Here is a 22,013-nt window from a genome sequence, read left to right on the forward strand (position 1 = left end):
GGCAGCCTTCTGAGGAAAGGATCTGAGGGCCTCTGTGGTGGGACCATTCAGGATGACTGTTTTCTATACATCCCCGGCTTGACCAGTGCCTGCTTCACCTACACCCTACTCAGAGGACTGACCTTCCTACATGCTTGGCCCGGGTGCTAGCTAATGATCATGCACAATAGCTTATCACAGGGGCGGTGAGAGGCACGCCCCTCTGCTGGTTTCCCTGGTAACTGATGAGCCAACCTGATGTCAATTCTCCCCATAAGTGGTAATCCCCCCACCACCACTCTGGCCCCTGGAGCCAAGCCTGACGCCATGACCTGCCCTCAGCCACAAACGGTGGGGAGTCACTCCAGGACCTTGCTTCAGACATGTAAGCTCCCCCTATCCGTTAAACCATTGATGTCCATCCATTAGAACATTGATGTCTCTGTTGCTGACTCTGGGTTCTTTCTTCAGTCTTGAAGCTGGGCAGGGACAGGCCTTGTAGGCCTGCAGGGTGCAGCCCAACAGGGCAAGAGACACAGTCCTATTAAATATGCTCCTCTTTTTATGTCAATTGCAAGGAAAATGCAGTTACGCCATTTGCCAATTACCATGCCTTAATTCATTTTACCAGTCCATGGGCTTCTTAGAGTTAAGGTCGCAGAGTGCTCTGTTTACTTGGCTCAGTACCTTAATAATGGTATGGCTCCTGCAGGCCCAAGTTAATGCTCCTTAATCCTTGCAATTTGCACTAGGAGCCAGTATTTTTCCATGAGCTTAGAGAACCTCATGTCTGCTGCAAGAATGAAAATCAAGAATGGCCCTAAAACATAGCCTCCAGTTGGAGAGCACCCATTGGCTTGTGGTCACTAATAGGAGTTATTACAATGGCTTTAGCTCTAGACAGACATTGCTGTGAATCCAAGGTCATTTGGCAGGTTCATGGGAACCACAGAATGTGAGAGCCATTCCCAGGCCCTTTAGAATAGATGAGGAAGACCATACAGGGGCAGTGACTTACCCAAGGTCACAAAATATACATGGTGGCAAAGCTGGTCCATGAGCCCTTGGAACATGCCAGGTCTTTACTGGGGCCTCCATGTACAGTTGAGCAAGTTGTGCCCTCTGCAACATGGGGGCCATATGCAGAAGCCATGGCCTTCCCTTCTGGTGAAGGCTTTTGACCACCAAGTGACCAATGCCCAAGTGCCCTGGGTTTTACCTTTGTGCAAGAGAAGTGGTTATAAGAGAACCTGGCTCACTCCTATTTTATGGGACACCTTCTCTGAACCCCACATTGGGTTACATATCCCTCACTTCTTGGTTTCAGTAGTACTTTGAATTGTAAATAGCATTACTAAAAGGACTAGTGGCTCCTTGAGGGCAGGGCCTGGTCTTATTTATTTTGTACCCCTGGTTTGGTCCTTAGCAAATATCAGGTGTTCCGTAGAAGCTTCTCTTGTTCTCAGTAATTCAGCTCAATAAGCACCATTTGGGGCCTAACGTTTGCTTGTTACCAGCCCATTTCATAAGGCTGTGGGAAGCCTCGCTATTCACTAACCATGGTGACCACTTCTTGGCAGTAAGAATAAGTCTAGATATGGAGTGGCTGAGTCCTGAGACACCTCATGAAAAAACCCAAAAAACAGTAACTTAAATTTATTGACTGCCAGTACCTTTCTAAGCACTCAGTACAACTCCAAGAGGTAAATATTATTAATATCCCAACGTTACTATGAGAAAACAAGATGCTGAGAGATTTATCTCATGTTGCACAACTGATGTTGGGCTGCAAGACCTTGACTGTGTGTTTCTAGAACTTGTGTTTCTAAATACTGTGCTTTGGTGCCTACAGTATAATTAGAGCAAGGTCTCTGCAAGATCGCATCTCCCAGACAACTTAGTTCAATCATTTAAACACCAAAGCATCTAATTGTAGCCTAGCATCTATTACGTACTTCCTATCCAAGATAAGCGTCATCCTCTGGGCTACTGAGGTGTGTGTGGGGCTAAGTTCCCCTTCACTGGATAACTCCAGAGTTCTGTGATTTTTTAGTGCAAAAATTTTATTATTGTTATTATTACCTTTTAAAATTGCAAAGTAATACATGTTCATTGTATTAAGTTTAAAAAAATACAGAAAATAATGTATTCAGTGAAGGTCTCGTGGTCACATGGAAGGAATTGTTGATGAAGGAATTCTGGCATAGATAGTTCTGGATGATCTTTAAGGTTTCTTCTAATACAGTGGTTCCACATTGATTCAGTTTCCTGAAACACCTGACATCTCATCATCAGAGCTGTCTGGTCTTGGCTGTTTCCTCTATCTAATTATATTACCACTTTCCCTACAAGGTACCATGTGATATCTTCAAGTTCTCCATAACCTGATTGTCTAAGTAAATTTCCCAGTGTTGTCTTTTTTAGGCCCCCAAGACCCAATTGTTTTAGGATCAGGAGAGCATCTTGTGTTCTGAACTCATATATATAATGTTTACTTGCTCTTGTTCAGTCAGTGTTCTCTATAGACCATCGGCATCAGATAAATCTGAGATCTGAGATGCTTGTTAAAAATGGAGATTAAGGGACTCTCACCCAAGACATATTAAATAAGAATGTCCTAAGACTGAAGTCAGAAATCAACATTTTTCCCCAACCAAAACATGTTTTGTTTCGTGTTAAGAAATTGTCAAACATATTCAGAAGTAGAGAGAATAATATAATAAGCCCCATGTACTCATTATTCAGCTTCAACAAGTATTAACCCATGGTCAATCTTGTTTCATCTATAATTTGAAGCAAATTCCAGGCATGATATCATTTGAATGTTTCCATATCTATACAACATAACCACAATACAATTATCATATCTAAAAGTAAATAATCATCTCTAACAGCATTACATTTCTGGTCCAGATTTTCCTTGTCTCATAAATTTTCTTAATTGTGTAGTGTTTTAGATGCCGAATCATGTCATGGGTTATATTTCTTTCTTTTCTATGATAAGGGGGTTGTTGGGAGCCAGTTCTGTAGCCGCCTCCGGCAACTTTACAAAGCCTCACGTTTGCATTTTGGCTATTTACCTTCCCCCTGACTTCACCTTCATTTTAACTTTATTTTTCTTTGTCCCTGATTTCCTTGGAAAGTTTCTCCTACTTTGCTGCATTGTATTTTAAAGCTGCCTCAAATCCTTTTGCAAAAAGATAAGTCATATGTCAGCGAACATATCAGTGATCTTGAGCCACTGGCCTTACTTCATTTTGCACCATTCTTTTAAACCAGCTCCTATCATCCCAGCTTCTGACAATGAGTTTCCTCTCCCTTTTCATGTCCCATCCACCTCACTCTCAATGCTCAGCACCACTTTTCCAGCTCTGATCTTTTTTGCTTCCCTCCTCAATTGTGATTCCAGGTTTACCTTGGCTGCCCTGGAAACACCTTGATTCATTCGAGCATCCACACTGTTCCTCTCTGCTGTCACCATAAGTTTCCTGTGGGCGTGAAAGGACTAGACACAGACACCAAATCTTTAGGTTCCAACATAATCCCTTTGAGAATTCCAGTCTTCTGGGACATCACAGGGTTGGAAGAGCAGTTGAAGGGGGAGAGCTCAGGACAGGAAGGCTGGGGTGGAAATCAAAAATGTCTTCTATTTTCCTGTTTTGCCCTGAGCTATATTGTTGCTGTAAGAAGTAGAAGTGGGGCAGGACTGACATCCAGGGGACTAGGACAGTGCTTCCCAATTTTTGCTTCCTTATTTATCCAGGACAAAGTTCTCACAACTCTGAAGCAATTGACAAAATAAGGACAGTATGATGGTTTTATTCATAAAGCTCAATATAGTATTTTAAGGGAATGTCATTTAGTGTTAAAACAACCTTTCTTATATGAAATGAGCACGGTAGTAAAGACTTATTTGTTTTAAAGTTGGTGTTAGCAAAGTAAAAAGTTGATAGCCTGTGTCAGTCTGTTGATATTTTGTTCATAAAACTAAAAGTCTGAACAAAGATGAGCAGACAAGAGTAGATGTCTTTTACGGGTTTGATTTGGAAGGAAAACTGTGCTGGGGAACTGAGATTATCATTATTATAATGACTATCATGATTTTTATTCTTTTTGTTCCTCACAAACAAGGAGCAGCATTAAATAAGGACTGTTTTCAGCAATGTTTGGGGGTTACAGACCCAAGTTCACCTGAATGTGCTAAACCACATATACTTCATGTACTACAGCAGCTTCAAAAATGTTTTTCATTTTTTTCTCAGTAATACTAACTCATTGTAAAAAGTTAACACAGAAGTGGAAGTCCCTTCTATTTTCATCCCAACAGAAATGGTTTGCCCTATCTCCACATGGCTTTTAATGTAAAAATAATTTTAGCATAAAACAGCAATATATAGAGTACAGTCTACAAAAATATTGAATAACTATGCTGTACATCTGAAACTAATATATTTTAAATCATATTTCAATTTTATAAATGCATCTATATATATATTGATATTATCTATCAACTATAGACAATCTCTCTTGTTCCCTCATTTCGGAAGGCAACCTGTAACCTTTTCTTCAGCTTCTTTCCTCTTTCTACCTCTTAATTTTTGACATCACTTTTATTCATTTTAAACTGTCAAAGTTGGAAACATTTCCACTCTGTTCTACAACTATACTTAAGTCCTCCATGCTTCATCTATTGCTTGATTCTAAGAGTTGAGAATCAATAAATGGTGTCTGTGTTATTATGAACATAAAATTTTATTTAGTGCAGAATCAAGAGGTATACTTTGTCAAGGTATATGTGAAAAATAATACTATGATTATTTTTCCTTTAAAAATTTCCTCCTGGAATTCCTAATTTCTCTCTTTTTTTTATGCTATTTTAAGACAATTGATGATGTTATTAAAAACTAAAACCTCCATCTTGTCATTTTTATCGTTTCAAATCCTTTTTATCTGAGGAGGACTCCTTTCTAGAACGCAGTCTTCCTGTTCTAGGCTGCACTGGCTCCTCTCCAGGCCTGCCGCTCAGCTTTCTTGCAGGGACTTCCTTCACTGGTCTTCTGAGAGGAGTGCAATTTTCCCTGTACACTATGTCTTTTATCTCATTTTATTTTTAATTTTTGAATTTTATTTTATTTATTTTTTATACAGCAGTTTCTTATCAGTCATCAATTGTATATACATGAGTGGATACATGTCAATCCCAATCTCCCAATTCATCACACCACCCCCCACCCCCACCCCCCCGCAGCTTTCCCCCCTTGGTGTCCATACGTTTATTCTCTACATCTGTGTCTCCATTTCTGCTGTGCAAACCGGTTCATCTGTACCATTTTTCTAGGTTCAACATATATGCGTTAATATACGATATTTGTTTTTCTCCTTCGGACTTACTTCACTCTGTATGACAGTCTCTAGATCCATCCACGTCTCTACAAAAGCCCCAATTTCGTTCCTTTTGATGGCTGAGTAATATTCCATTGTATATATGTACCTCATCTTCTTTATCTGTTCGTCTGACGATGTGCATTTAGGTTGCTTCCATGACCTGGCTATTGTAAATAGTGCTGCAGTGAACATTGGGGTCCATGTGTCTTTTTGAATTATGCTTTTCTCTGGGTATATGCCCAGTAGTGGAATTGCTGGATCATATGGTAATTCTATTTTTACTTTTTTAAGGAACCTCCGTACTCTTCTCCATAGTGGCTGTATCAATTTACATTCCCACCAACAGTGAAAGAGGGTTTCCTTTTCTCCACACGCTCTCCAGCATCTTTTGTTTGTAGATTTTCTGATGATGGCCATTTTAACCAGTGTGAGGTGACACCTCATTGTAGTTTTGATTTGCATTTCTCTAATAATTAGTGATGTTGAGCAGCTTTTCATGTGCCTCTTGCCATCTGTATGTCTTCTTTGGAGAGATGTTTATTTAGGTCTTCTACCCATTTTCTGATTGGGTTGTTTCTGTTTTTGATATTGAGCTGCATGAGCTGTTTATATATTTTGGAGATTTTTTTTTCTTTTTTTACATCTTTATTGGAGTATAATTGCTTTACAATGGTGTGTTAGTTTCTGCTTTATAACAAAGTGAATCAGTTATACATACGTTCCCATATCTCTTCCCTCTTGCGTCTCCCTCCCTCCCTATATTTTGGAGTTTAATCCTTTGTCCGTTGCTTCGTTTGCAAATATTTTTTCCCATTCTGAGGGTTGTGTTTCTTCTTGTTTGTAGTTTCCTTTGCTGTGGAAAAGCTTTTAAGTTTCATTAGGTCCCATTTGTTTATTTCTGTTTTTATTTCCATTACTGTAGAAGGTGGATCAAAAAAGATCTTGCTGTGATTTATGTCAAAGAATGTTCTTCCTTTGTTTTTCTCTAATAGTTTTATAGTGTCTGGTCTTACATTTAGGTCTTTAATCCATTTTGAGTTTATTTTTGTGTATTGTGTTAGGGAGGTTTCTAATTTCATTCTTTTACATGTCCAGTTTTCCCAGCATCACTTATTGAAGAGACTGTCTTTTCTCCATTGTATATTCCTTGCCTCTTTTGTCATAGATTAGTTGACCATAGGTGCGTGGGTTTATATCTGGGCTTTCTATCCTGTTCCATTGATTTATATTTCTGTTTTTGTGCCAGTACCATATTGTCTTGATTAATGTAGCTTTGTAGTATAGTCTGAAGTCAGGGAGTCTGATTCCTCCAGCTCCATTTTTTTCCCTCAAGACTGCTTTGGCTATTTGGGGTCTTTTGTGTCTCCATACAAACGTTAAGATTTTTTGTTCTAGTTCTGTGAAAAATGCCATTGGTAGTTTGTTAGGGATTGCATTGAATCTGTAGATTGCTTTGGGTAGTATAGTCATTTTCAGAATGTTGATTCTTCCAATCCAAGATCATGGTATGTCTCTCCATCTGTTTGTGTCATCTTTGATTTCTTTCATCAGTGTCTTATAGTTTTCTGACTACAGGTCTTTTACCTCCTTAGGTAAGTTTATACCTATGTATTTTATTCTTTTTGTTGCAATAGTGAATGGGATTGTTTCCTTAATTTCTCTTTCTGATCCTTTGTTGTTAGTGTGTAGGAATGCAAGAGTTTCTGTGCATTAATTTTGTATCCTGCAACTTTACCAGATTCATTGATTAGCTCCAGTAGTTTTCTGGTGTCATGTTCAGGATTCTTTTTGTATAGTGTCATGTCATTTGCAAACAGTGACAGTTTTACTTCTTCTTTTCCAATTTGTATTCCTTTTATTTCTTTTTCTTCTCTGATTGCCGAGGCTAGGACGTCCAAAACTATGTTGAATAATGGTGGTGAGAGTGGACATCCTTGTCTTGTTCCTGATCTTAGAGGAAATGCTTTCAGTTTTTCACCACTGAGAGAATGATGTTTGCTGTGGGTTTGTCGTATATGGCCTTTATTATGTTGAGGTCGGTTCCCTCTATGCCCACTTTCTGGAGAGTTTTTATCCTAAATCGGTGTTGAATTTTCTCAAAAGCTTTTTCTGCATCTATTGAGATGATCATATGGTTTTTATTCTTCAATTTGTTAATATGGTGTATCACATTGATTTGCATATATTGAAGAATCCTTGCATCCCTGGGATAAACCCCACTTGATCATGGTGTATGATCCTTTTAATGTGTTGTTGGATTCTGTTTGCTAGTATTTTGTTCAGGATATTTGCATCTGTATTCATCAGTGTTATTGGTTTGTAATTTTCTTTTTTTGTAGTATCTTTGTCTGGTTTTGGTATCAGGGTAATAGTGGCCTCGTAGAATGAGTCTGGGAGTGTTCCTTCCTCTGCAATTTTTTGGAAGAGTTTGAGAAGGATGGGTGCTAGCTCTTCTCTAAATGTTTGATAGCATTCACCTGTGAAGCCATCTGGTCCTGGACTTTTGTTTGTTGGAAGAGTTTTAATCATCACAGTTTCAATTTCATTACTTGTGATTGGTCTGTTCATATTTTCTATTTCTTCCTAGTTCAGAAGGTTATACCTTTCTAAGATTTTGTCCATTTCTTCCAGGTTGTCCACTTTATTGGCATAGAGTTGCTTGTAGTAATATCTTAAGATGTTTTGTATTTCTGCGTTGTCTGTTGTAACTTCTCCTCTTTCATTTCTAATTTTATTCATTTGAGTCCTCTCCCTTTTTCTTGATGAGTCTGGCTAAAGGTTTATCAATTTTTTTCCTTTCATTTGTGGTACGCGGGCCTCTCACTGTTGTGGCCTCTCCCATTGCGGAGCACAGGCTCTGGACGCGCAGGCTCAGCGGCCGTGGCTCACGGGCCCAGCCGCTCCACGGCATGTGGGGTCTTCCTGGACCGGGGCACGAACCTGTGTCCCCTGCATCAGCAGGCAGACTTTCAACCACTGTGCCACCAAGGAAGCCCAGGTTTATCAATTTTATCTTCTCAAAGAACCAGCTTTTAGTTTTATTGATCTTTGCTATTGTTTTCTTTGTTTCTATTTCATTTATTTCTGCTCTGATCTTTATGATTTCTTTCCTTCTACTAACTTTGGGTTTTGTTTGTTCTTCTTTCACTAGTTCCCTTAGGTGTAAGGCTTGACTGTTGAGATTTTTCTTGTTTCTTGAGGTAGGATTGTATTGTTATAAACTTATAACTGCTTTTGCTGCATCCCATAGATTTTGGCTCGCTGTGTTTTCGTTGTCATTTGTCTCTAGGTATTTCTTGATTTGCTCTTTGATTTCTTCAGTGATCTCTTGGTTATTAAGTAATGTATTGTTTAGCCTCCATGTGTTTGTATTTTTTATGTTTTTTTCCCTATAATTGATTTCTAATTTCATAGTGTTGTGATCGGAAAAGATGCTTGATATGATTTCAGTTTTCTTAAATTTACCAAAGCTTGAGTTGTGACCCGAGATGTGATCTGTCCTGGAGAATGTTCCGTGTGCAGTTGAGAAGAAAGTGTAATCTACTGTTTTTGGATGGAATGTCCTATAAATATCAATTAAATCTATCTGGTCTATTGTGTCATTTAAAGCTTGTGTTTTCTTATTAATTTTCTGTCTGGATGATCTGTCCATTGGTGTAAGTGAGGTGTTAAAGTCCCCCACTATTATTGTGTTACTGTCGATTTCCTCTTTTATAGCTGTTAGCAGTTGCCTTATGTATTGAGGTGCTCCTATGTTGGGTGCATATATTTATAATTGTATATGTTTTTCTTGGAGTGATCCCTTGATCATTATGCAGTGTCCTTCCTTGTCTCTTGTAACATTCTTTATTTTAAATTCTATTTTATCTGATATGGGTACTGCTACTCCAGCTTTATTTTGATTTCCATTTGCATGGAATCTTTTTCCATCCCCTCACTTTCAGTCTGTATGTGTCCCTAGGTCTGAAGTGGGTCTCTCGTAGACAGCATATATACAGGTCTTGTTTTTGTATCTATTCAGTGAGCCTGTGTCTTTTGGTTGGAGCATTTAATCCATTCACATTTAAGGTAATTATCGATATGTATGTTCCTATGACCATTTTCTTAATTCTTATGGATTTGTTCTTGTAGATCTTTTTCTTCTATTATGTTTCCCACTTAGGGAAGTTCCTTTAGTATTGTTGTAAAGCTGGTTTGGTGGAGCTCAATTCTTTTAGCCTTTGCTTGTCTGTAAAGCTTTTGATTTCTCCATCGAATCTGAATGAGATCCTTGCCGGGTAGAGTAATCTTGGTGGTAGGTTCTTCCCTTTCATCACTTTAAATATATCGTGCCACTCCTTTCTGGCTTGTAGAGTTTCTGCTGTTAACCTTATGGTAGTTCCCTTGTATGTTACTTGTCATTTTTGCCTTGTTGCTCTCAATAATTTTTCTTTGTCTTTAATTTTTGTCAATTTGATTACTATGTGTCTCGGCGTGTTTCTCCTTGGATTTATCCTGCCTGGGACTCTCTGCACTTCCTGGACTTGCGTGGCTATTTCCTTTCCCATGTTAGGGACATTTCCAACTATAATCTCTTCAGATATTTTCTCAGGTTCTTTTTCTCTCTCTTCTCCTTCTGGGACCCCTATAATGCGAATGTTGTTGGGTTTAATGTTGTCCCAGAGGTCTCTTAGGCTGTCTTCATTTGTTTTCATTCTTTTTTCTTTATTCTGTTCCGTGGCAATGAATTCCACCATTCTGTCTTCCAGGTCACTTATCCATTCTTCTGCCTCAGTTATTCTGCTATTGATTCCTTCTAGTGTATTTTTCATTTCAGTTATTGTATTGTTCATCTCTGTTTGTTTGTTCTTTAATTCTTCTAGTTCTTTGTTAAACATTTCTTGCATCTTCTCGATCTTTGCCTCCATTCTTTTTCCGAGGTCCTGGATCATCTTCACTATCATTATTTTGAATTCTTTTTCTGGAAGGTTGCCTATCTCCACTTCATTTAGTTTTTTTTCTGGGGTTTTATCTTGTTCCTTCATCTGGTACATAGTCCTCTGCCTTTTCATTTTGTTTGTCTTTCTGCAAATGTGGTTTTCATTCCACAGGCTGCAGAATTGTAGTTCTTCTTGCTTCTGCTGTCTACCCTGTGGTGGATGAGGCTATCTAAGAGGCTTGTGCAAGCTTCCTGATGGGAGGTACTGGTGTTGGGTAGAGCTGGGTGTTGCTGTGGTGGGCAGAGCTCAGTAAAACTTTAATCTGCTTGACTGCTAATGGGTGAGGCTGGGTTCCCTCCCTGTTGGTTGTTTGGCCTAAGGTGACCCAACACTGGAGCTTTCCTGTGTTGGCTGTTTGGTGGGGCTAATGGCAGACTCTGGGAGGGCTCACACCAAGAGTACTTCCCAGAACTTCCGCTGCCACTGTCCTCATCCCCACAGTGAGAAACAGCCACCCCCTGCATCTGCGGGAGACCCTCCAACACTAGCAGGTAGATATGGTTCGGTCTCTTATGGGGTCACTGCTCCTTTCCCTGGGTCCCAATGCTCACACTACTTTGTGTGTGCCCTCCAAGAGTGGAGTCTCTGTTTCTCCCAGTCCTGTCGAAGTCCTGCAGTCAAATCCCGCTAGCCTTCAAAGTCTGATTCTCTAGGAATTCCTCGTCCCGTTGCCGGACCCCCAGGTTGGGAAGCCTGACGTGGGGCTCAGAACCTTCACTCCGGTGGGTGGACTTGTGTGGTATAAATGTTCTCCAGTTGGTGAGTCACCCACCCAGCAGTTACGGGATTTGATTTTACTGTGATTGTGCCCCTCCTGCCGTCTCATTGTGGCTTCTCCTTTGTCTTTGGATGTGGTGTATCTTTTTTGGTTAGTTCCAGTGTCTTCCTGTCGATGATTGTTCAGCAGTTATTTGTGATTCCAGTGCTCTCGCAAGAGGGAGTGTTCTATCTCATTTTAATCTCACACATTCATCCTCAAATAACTTCCTATGATAGGTGCCTGGAGAGTAATCTTTCTGACTTCTTGTAAGTCTGAAAGTGACTTTTTTGGCCCTCACACTTGATTGTTAGTGTGTTTGGGTATAGAATTCTAACTTGATCGTAATTTTCCCTCAGAAGTTTGCAGGCATTATTCCATTATCTATTTTTTAAGTCCAATGCCGGTATGGTTCCAATGTCTTTGAGTTCATATTATTTTTGGTCTCTTAAGCTTTTGTGATTTTTCTCTGATTTTTATGTTTGGAAATTTCACAATTTCCAAGGGGCCTAAGGTAGGGTTAGTTTACTATAGGTGCTCGGTGGACCCCTATCAATTGGTCCTTTAATCCTAGGGAATTTTTTTTTAATTGATGATTTTTACCTTCACCTTCTGTGTCCTAACCTTCTGGAAAACTTAGTTATTAGACTTCCTGGGTACATATTGTATAGCACATATTTGTTTTGCCTAAGTTTCCTGAATCTTTGGTTCCTATTCAGGTACATGTTCCCTGACTTTACCCTCTTTCGAATTTTTTATTTGTTTTAGCAATCATGCGATTTTGTCCCTACGAAACTTGTCTTATTTTATTCTTCATTCCATTTACTAGTCATCCACCCTTATTTTATGGAAATACATTGTGGAAATTTCCTGTGAATGAAATGTTTTAAGAGTTCCTGTTTCCTTCCTGAGTTCTCTCTGTTTCCTCTGGGAACATTTTTTTTGCTTCTGTATGTTAATGTCGCTGTAAGATTTCTCCATACGGCTGGTGATTCTTTGCAATTTAGTCATATTTAATAATGAGGCAGTAGGAAAGCTGACCATGAGGCTGTGTATCTATGAGGGAGTGTTTACTTAAAGGGGATTATAAGGGATTCCATTTTTTTTCAAGAATATGGAGGATTCTACTCCTGGGCACTAGTTCTCATACTAGTTGCCTTGGTTTCTCCCTAGCCAGACTGGACAGTATTTGGTGAAGATTTTCAGTCACTGCCCTCGTTTTCAGCTCAACATCTTAGTCTTAGCTGCTACGACATTGGAAATGTCTGTGTCCTGAGCCTGTATGAGTTTAGTGGGCCTGGTTGCCTGCCCCTCAGGTGTATCTCCCTCTGCATTTTGCGGGGGGCGGGGGGAGGCCTGTGGCATCCTCTACCACAGCTCCATCCACATGCTGTCTTTCAGAAAAAAAAATTTAAAACCTTGTTTGCTGATCATCCCATGCTATTTTCTTTGTGATTGTTTATACTTTTTATTTGTTTCATATTATTTAATGGGGGCAGGGTGTCAGGAAAGAGAGGATATATATGGATAAATATATATGCATATGCACCATTATGAATCACAGTCTCCCTTAAATATTTTATATACATATTTGCACCTATATTTCCTTATCAACATTGAGTTGAAGTATCTGTCATCTCTCCCTGCTCACAATGTAGGCCATTTAATTTGTTTTTACTTCCTTCCTTTTTCCATCTCCCACGTTTTGTTGAAATTGTTGGAATTTATGTGTATAGTTACCATTCCTTTGCTCTCTTAAGTGTTGCTTTCCTTAACAGTTTCATTAAACGTCATAACCTCAAAACCAGCAATTATTCAGATTTAATACACTTTTTACTATCTTCTTTGCTTATCACTAATTCTTGTGATACATAGTATGTAAGTACGTATCTTATCTAGAAAGCCCTTCCCTTCTTGGGTTCTCTATTCCGACATAAATTTTTATTTATTTGGAGAATTTCCGTAGCTTGTATTGCTGGAAAGGGTAGGTGAATGGTATATTTTCTGAGTCACTGATGGCTGAAAATGCCGTTCCTTTCTTCTTGTGATAATGTGGCTGGCTGTGGAATTCTAGGGCTACAGTCTTCTTTTCTTAGTTAGACCAGATGAGACCTCAGGGCATGTCGGATTCTGGGTACTGCTGCAACCACGCTTCTCCCTCTTAGCCACTATTTTAAACATCTCACTGAGTATAGGCATTAATTTGCCTCTCGCATTAATTTATGTCACGTGCCATTTATTCTGATGACTCAGCTTGATTGGTTAGCCTCTTTCAAGTTGCTGATTTGGCCCATTTGTCCTATGATTTTGTCGTCATCAGTTTATAAACTCCTCCTGTTGCTTCACAGTTCAGCGGGGCAACTACTGTTCCTCTGTCCATATGCAGTGTAGGCGCTCAAGCTTTGTGCTCCTTGGGTAGTAATATTGGTCGTTCCAGAGCAAGTCTTCAGGCTTGCAGGGATCCCTTGGAATCATAGGTGTCCAGCTGGGTGTCTGCTGGGTCTAGGGGTGTCATGGTGTCTTGTGTCTGGTGTCCAGGGATAGTGCTGCAGTACCTCATGTCCTGTGGTGAGGGCTAGTAGCCAGCAGAAAAGGGTTCTGACGATCAGGCACCCCACTCCGCATCTTCCCTGGAGGGATGTTCTCCATGGCAGCTCTGGGTACGGTTTCACGCACTGTCACCCCCAAACAGCAACCCCTCTGGGAATCTGGATCACAACTGGGTTACCATTTGCCTCCTTTCATCCCCGAATCACCAGCTGGTTATTCTCTTGCCTCTTTGACAGAAGGACCAATTACACTTTTCTATTCTTCAGAAAAAAGTTAGAATAATAACTTTTTGATGTCACTATGTGCTGGGGTTTTTTCCATTTTTATTATAAAATATACATAAATGCCAAAGAATATACACACACATATATATATATATGTATAGCATACATGTAGTTTAAAGATCAGTGATAAAACAATTGGCCATGTACCTGCCACCTAACTTAAGCAAGAACTCCTTTTCTAAATAAAGCTATTTTGTGATTCTCAGTGGATTCTCCCACTCCCTTTCCTGAGGCTGTGGGTCTGAGGTGGGTGGTATGTGTGGCTTTAGTGACTCTGAAGCCACTTTCTAGTAATTCTTTCTGAAAAAAGAGAAAAGTACAAATAGAGTGTGTAGAGGGCACCCTGAGCTGTTTGCAAGCAGAAGTTCCGACTGTTACGCTTAGTGGTTGGTGTGGCTGTGTGGGTCGCTGTTGGTTTCTCCTGGCAGGTGCTCCCTGGCCCCCTGCTCACCTACACGGCCCCTTTGTGTGAATGAGGAAAAGGCCTTCTTGCTATTTGCCAGAATTTTCTGTAGTAACTCTATGTACACACATTTATCATGACTATGAATGTGACTAGCGGCTCCTGGAGTTTACAGGCCACAGCCTTAACTCACAGTAAACACAGAAGCGGTCACAGGGCCCTCTGGTGGGCTGCATCAGATGTACACTGAATGCCTGCTCAGACCAGACCCCTGCTCTCATGGCTCCCCCATGACTGGACTTGGGAGCAAGGCGTTTTTTGGGTGTGTGAGCTGGGAGTCAGCTGACAAGCTGGAATCGTTCTTGAGCTGGGTCAGGGCCCTACGGTTACTAGCAGAAGTGGGCCAGGATTTACCTTATTTTTAGCATGTTGCCAACGCCAAGTAAACCCTGAGAGGCCATGTTATACCAAGCTGATGAGTCCACAGCTCAGGTGGGATTCTAAACGCAGGGTGCCCGTAGTCCTGGACAGTCCTGGGTGAAGTCTCTTGTTGATGTGATTGTTGATACCGCCTCTTTTCCCTCTTAAAAGTATCTTAGTCTTGGACAGTAAATTTTATGGTCATGTTTATTAGTCAGCTTTTTGCCATGGTGACAACCGCCTTTGAGACCCTAGTGACTTAGATAAAACATCAACTATTTACGTTTTGCTCATGGATCTGTGGATCAGTTTCTGCCCTGCCCCAGTCCGTGTGTTCTGGACTTTGGGCCTATGCCACAAGTCTTCCTTTATGGCACCCAGGCTGAAATATCAGCCCTATTTAAGACCTCTTCTTCTCACAGCAGAAGGCGGGAGCCCAAGAGTCCTCTGGTCCAAGGTGGCGTGGGCCACATCTACTCATATTTCATTGACCAGAGCAAGTCCCGTGGCCAAGACCAACGTCAGGGGGTTTGGATTTACGCTCCTTCCTTGGAGGGGGCACCGTGGTGTGGAAGAGTGAATATTTGGTAAATAATTATATGTAATTATCGCGTCACACTCCTGAACCTTACTGCCTTCTGCTGTATGCCTCCCCCAGCCTATGCTATTCTCCTAGTGGTGTCTGTGTCAGGACAGTGCTGAAGTGATTAACAGGATGTAGGGAGGGGGTTTTGCCTCGGTTTGGATTACGGAACGTATTAAGGGGTTTCGCTGTGTTGTGGCGCTCTCGTTGGAGGAGGTGGGGGCTGATGTTTGCTGTGGCAGCCTGATTAACTGGGAGGGGCCTCCTGCTTCCCTGTGCCCCCAGTACTACTACTACTGTCATGGAAGTTTTCACCGACAAATTTTCCATCCTGCTCTGTGAGCTCTCAGAACCACGTGGAGCCTGTGGCCAAACCGTGCTCTCCTCCCCCTCAAGTTGGGGCTCCATGAGGTGTGATTTCTGGGGCCCTGTACTTTGCCCCCACTGACTCTGTTCCTTGTCCCCCATCCCTGCCCTTTTTGCTCTGCACTTGAGATTGTTAATTTTTATTTTTCCCTCAGTGTCCTTTCATTTGCCTGTGTTAAGTGTTCAGCCCTGATCGGCTTTTCCTTTAAAACAATCCAGAAACTCCTCCGCATTACTCGTTCACCGATGGATAGAAGGTACCTGGACTTGCTTTCCATAGTCACATAGCTTGCATATCCCATTTCAGTGATATTTAAGGAGAGAAATGAGATAAGCAAAGATTTTGAGCTCAGTTACCCATGCTGAAGCTGGAACCCCCATGTTTCCAAACAGAAACATAATATTGTTTCGCCACAAGGGCAAAGATGGATTGGGAGGCATAGAGCAGATACGGTAGCTCCATCACCAGCCCTGGCAGCTGGCTTTCTGTCAAGAGCAATTTCTCATGAAAAAATTGTTTTATCATGTCATAAGAATGGTCAAGTACCTTCAGAGTCACGTTGAAAAGCACACGGACGGTAGGGGGTCAGCTTGACTCCGTAGGTAAGGGACTTGCGGGACGGGTTCACGTGCATATGCCTCAGCAGAGACGCAACCTGCCTCATGTCACGGATTGTCGTGTGCTGTGGATCGTTGAAATTGTGGCTGTTAAGTACCTGAGTCCTAATTTTCTCCTTCACTAGAATATGAGTCTGTGAAGGTGGGAGTGTGTCTATCACGTTCTCCATTGTGTCTCCAAAGCCTGGCACAGTCCCTGGCATGGAATGGACAGCCAGAAAACTGGCTGAAGCAATACAAGTATTAATGATGGACAGTAAAGGCAGAACCTGGGGAGAATCCTTGGGGCTCCAGGATGTAATGGAGCCCAGCAAGGGCAGTTAGGGGTGTCCTTTAAAGGGAGGAGTTTGTAGCACCACAGTGCCAGGAATGAGTTCAGGTCGATGCCTCAGCTTCCCTGGCTCTACCGTAGGGTGGTGGAAGCCTCAAGAGGGTTGGGCTTTGTTCTGAGAGTTGGGTGCACAGCCACCGGACACTGCACTGCCTTGGACCCTAGCTGAGGCCACGGGACTGCGGTCCACGTAGCAGATGTTGTTGCCCCCACCAAAACCCCACTCCGTTAACACTTGAGCACGTGCCTGCTGACCTCCAAGGCCAGCCCTGCATTTATTTGAAATGTGGGAATTTTCTGGCCACAGAAACTTACTTTGCCACCCATGCTGCAGGTTAGAAATGCCCCTTGAGAGCTGCCCTGAAATCAATGGCTGAAGGGGTTGATGTTATAAATAACCCAGTCCCCTGGTCTCTAGCGTGTGGAACCTCCCTAGCAGCTTAACCTCTGGCCTCCCACTGTGGTAACTGGCTTGATAAAGCCCCCCTTACTGGCTGCTTTCTTACTCCCCTGGATCACTTCCCTACTCTCCTACCTGGATCACTTCCCTACTTCCCTACATGTGTTTTCTTCACCTTCTAAATAAACCTCTTGCCCTTGAATACTTGTCTCAGTTCTGCTACTGGGGAAACCCAAGCTATGACCATCGTCCCCGGGTCCTGGGCACCTGACCACCCGGTGGTGGGTATTCTTGAGGGTTTGGGAGGACTTGAGCTTTATTTTGCTTAGACCGTTGAAAGTTCCTATCAAAAAGGGGGGGGGGAAAGCACTCTGATTTCTCTTGTTTTAAAAAGATGTTACTTGGGCTTCCCTGGTGGCGCATTGGTTGGGAGTCCACCTGCCGATGCGGGGGACGTGGGTTCGTGCCCCGGTCCGGGAAGATCCCACATGCCGCGGAGCGGCTGGGCCCGTGAGCCATGGCTGCTGAGCCTGCGCGTCCGGAGCCTGTGCTCCGCAATGGAAGAGGCCACAACAGTGAGAGGCCCGCGTATCGCAAAAAAAAAATATGTTACTTAAACAATTCCCAAATTTATATTATACTGCTCTCTGAGATGACAGAGGAATTTTTTTAACATCTTTATTGGGGTATAATTGCTTTAGAATGGTGTGTTAGTTTCTGCTTTATAACAAAGTGAATCAGTTATACATATACATATGTCCCCATATGACAGAGGAATTTTTAAGCACAGTTGAAGCTATCCTGCTCCCGGAATATCAATGATTTGCATTGCCGAGGGCCCGGGTCTCAGTTGACTTGCAGGGCATTCCTGGTCCCCTGAACGCACCCTGTCTCTTGCTATTGCAGGCTGTTTGTTTCTAAACATGCCTGCGTGTTACATCCTCTGCGCTCGTACCCGAGTCCTCATTGCCCCTGCGTCCTCATTGCCCCTGCGTCCTCGTTGCCCCTGCGTCCTCATTGCCCCTGCGTCCTCGTTGCCCCTGCGTCCTCATTGCCCCTGCGTCCTCACTGCCCCTGCCTCAGAGTCGGGAGACCCAGCCACGCCCAGCCTGGCCTTCTGCCATCACTCCTGACGGATGCGTGGGTGAGAGGGTCTTTCTGCCCGCACTGTGCAGTGGGTGGGCACGGGAGGAGCAATCCCACTGACCTTTGATCTTTGCTTCTTTGCAGATATCTCTGTGAGCCTGCTGACCCTTGTGGTCACCGCCTGTGGCCTCGCCCTCTTTGGCGTGTCTCTCTTCGTGTCTTGGAAACTCTGCTGGGTTCCGTGGCGAGAACGAGGCCTGTTCTCTGGTAGCAAAGACAACAACCAGGAGCCTCTTAACTACATGGACACAGAGACCAACGAGCAGGAGAACAGCGAGGGCTTCCTAGACCCTCCCACCCCTTGTCCAGACTCCTCCATGAAGATCAGCCACACCTCCCCTGACATTCCCCTCTCGACCCAGACAGGGGACCGGGAGAACTGTGCCCATGGCGTCCGCGTACAGCGCCAAGTCACAGAGCCAACAGCCTCATCAGCTCGGTCAGTGATGCCCCCTTCCTTTCTGGATGCAGGGCGAGCACCACCCTGTTCCCTTCTCTTGGCAGCAGTAGCATTGACTAGCCGAGGGGCCTGTAACCTGTCACGTGTCCATTAGGTATCAGAGACATGAATGTGGGAAAGCTTGATGCTTCCTGTATTCCTGTGAGGTTCCTGAGCACTGCTCAGTCTGTACTTAGTTCATAACAGCAATAGTTAGCATCGCTAAGGCTTACCATGTCAAGGACTATCTAAGCGCTTCATGTGTATTATTTTATTATCCCTCACAACTTTGTGTGAGATGGATCTTATCGTTTTCGTCTCACAGAAGAAGAAACTTAAGTCAGGGAGATTAAGAAACAAAGTCATATATTGGTAAGCACCCAGGTCAGGGTTTGAACCCCGGTTCAAACAACACCAGAGCCCAAGTTTTTACCCACTCTTCCGTGCTGCTCTCATAGTGCTATGGAGTTGATTCTCCGTGCCTCTGACCTAGCCTAGTGGTCACACACAGGCTCTCTGTAGAGTCCACACAGCGGCTGGGGGTCTTCGTCCACCTCCAGGCTTTGCAAGGTCTCCAGCGTACCCAGGCCCGTTGTCACTGTCTTTCCGTGGGCTAGATGGTCTCTGCTCTTGCGCAGTAGAGAAATAATACAGTGCAGTGATTAAAAAGCAAGGGCTCTGGGGTCCAATGAACTAGCTTTACCTACAAGTATGATATTGGACACGCTATTTAGCCTTCGTCTGTTTCTGTTTCGTCTTGTGAGAGGGGAACGGTGATAGGTGGTTTTGAGAATGAGGTGGTAACATGTGCTTTGCCCAGGCCTGCATCTAGCACCTGCTCCACACCCTGAGCTGCCATTTTGTTTTTAGTGCTGCTATCATCATCATCGAGACTTGCCTCTCCCAAGACTCAGATGCATACAGGTGGCTTTGAGGCGAAGCAGCCAGTTCTGAATCACTGTATATAAAAATTCACTCTCAATAAGAGACCTCAGGAAAAGAGACCCAGAAGGCAGCTTTCTTTAAAATGAAAATATTTGCTTGAGTGATAGCTGGGGGAACAGCATATGCTGTTATTTGGAAAGTACAAGCACAGTTTGGGGTTTTTTTTTTTTTTTTACATCTTTTTTATTTGTTCTCTAGAAACAGAAATAAGATTTTACCCTTTTTTATGTTAATCAAGTTTATCCTAGAGGCTCTGCTCATTCACATTAAGTAGGATGGAATATGACAGTTTATAATTTAATTTTTTCGGAAAGCTATTTTAGCATCATTTCCAATTCTGAATTAGAGAGCTTTACCTAAAATATTCCTCCGTGAGGAAATGGATGGTTGTTTGCCATTTGATTTAGAAGAAATCCTCAGATTTTATCATTAGGATTTCTCTTCAGATTTAAGACTTAAATATAACTGGAGCTCTGTCTGATGCTGCCGTGGAGTTTGTGCAGTGGTGCAAACTCACGATAAAATCCTTTCAGTACTTCAGTAAGTAGGGCCTTCAGATGGGGTCTCCATTGAAATTGTCTCCTATCCGGTTTGACTCTGCATGTTCATTTTTCTGATCTGGGTTCCATCAAGACGGAGTGATAGTACTGTGTTCTTATTAGATTATAGGTCTGAGGACTCTGCCATAATTCTAATGAATTGATGGCAATCATATCACTATAATTATTACAGTGTTTATCCTAGGAAAATGTATAAGTGACCTGCCTATCAAAAAATAGATTTTCATATAAAGCTAAAAACTGTAGCTATCTTCACCACTGATTTGTAGAAACTGGGTAGAAGGAAAAAGAAAACTAAAATGAGAGAGGGAAGGAATTATCCCTGTAAAATGCATTTTACATTTAGACTTATTCTAGTTTTGGAGTCGTGCAATTAAATTTTCTCTTCTGATGGCCAAAACCAAGTTTGGTGATATTTGACTACCATAAGAAAACTAAACTCTCTCCAGCTGCATTTGACCTAATACTGATAATTTGCATCATTTCGCATTTCAGACATTCTTATCTAAATTACTGCTGACCTAGTTTTATGGGTTATGTCTGGAAATACACGTCTTTGACTCATGGTCTTTCCATAATAAGAAGGGTGTGGTCTTCTAATTCTTTAGGGTTGTGCTATAAACACACACACACACACACACACACACACACACACACACACACAAAGCCTTTTTACTGACAGAGTGGGTAAAATGAATGAAATTTCCTTGATGCTCCAGAACATTTTTAACATTCTTTTTTAAGTAGCATTTTTCATACCATATTTGGGGAAAGGGGGGGTACTCTTTGCTGAGATGGCTCTAAACAGTCTGCTCTGCTAGTTATTATTTCTATTCCCTTCTTTCTCATTATGATCTTCACTTTCTCACTGCTGTCACTCTCTTTCTTACTGCTTCCCTCCTGCAGCTGTTATCACTTGTCCCAAAGTTCCCTGGGCACCTGCTCAACCCAGAGCATACAAAGCTTAGACTCCCAGTGAAGGCCTCCCCACTGTCATGGCGATTGGCACAGCTTCAGCCGTGGCGTTTGCATCGGAAGTCCCACTGTCATCTGGCCTCTTCAGCTTGGATATGTGTGGCTCCCACCACTGCCTTTTGGAATGTCCTAAAGATGAGCTTTGCTCCATCTTCTAAGAATGTTTCTGGTCAGGATGACTTTCTTTTGTTCTTCCAAGATCAAGCATGTTTGCATTCTGTTTCTGGTTAGCTCAGTTCCTATTAGAACCCTCCAAAATTCCTGTTAATTCCTTTCAATTTGGATGAAATCCCTTTTGTATAATGACCTAATATCCTGGGAATGTGGATTTTTTTTTTTTTTTTTTAGAACTTTTCAATACCAGAACATTTTAGAGGTCTCCAAATATATGAGAGGACTCCAAATATATGAAAATCCCTGGATCCTCAAAATAGAAGGAACCTTGAAAGGCCATCTAATCCATTTCCTGATTCATGTCCCAAAATGAAAGTTCAATCTGGTTTTTTTTTTTTTTTTAAGTCTTCTCACATTTCCTTTAAAATACTTTAGCTTTATAAAAATTTCAATTTCCACACCACAAACTCCTTATCAGGTCTGTTAAGGCCTGTGTAATACTGCCACAGTCTGCTTCTGTCAGCTATTGGCCTCACCTCCCAGCCAGGCCACCATGTGGCACAAACCCAGAGGACCCTGTTAACATGGACTCAGTTAAGAGGCCTTATCCAGAAAAGCTCATCACATTCCATCTACACTAGCTTCTCTCTTGGTTCCTTCAGTATCCCTGACTTTTCCTGCCTTGGTACCTTCACACATGCTATTCCCTCAGCCTGAAATGCTTTTCCTTTTCCTTTGCCACGCCAGGCTCCTTTGCAGCCTTAATGTCCCTGCTAAAG

The 22,013-nt window shown here is 42.3% G+C and overlaps 1 protein-coding gene across 1 annotated transcript in view; it reads left to right on the forward strand.

Moving 5' to 3' along the window:
• Positions 1-22,013, forward strand: part of SYT9 (synaptotagmin 9) — a gene marked incomplete at its 5' end in the record, with an annotated part of 188,177 nt that overhangs the window by 40,819 nt on the left and 125,345 nt on the right. The window contains one exon of the mRNA XM_082660438.1: positions 18,286-18,640. Within this exon, the coding sequence (XP_082516564.1) occupies positions 18,286-18,640 (355 nt within the window). The remainder of the gene's footprint in view (positions 1-18,285; positions 18,641-22,013) is intronic.

Source organism: Grampus griseus (assembly GCF_964374135.1).
Source record: "Grampus griseus genome assembly, chromosome: 8".
In the NCBI taxonomy this organism is placed as follows: Eukaryota; Metazoa; Chordata; class Mammalia; order Artiodactyla; family Delphinidae; genus Grampus; species Grampus griseus.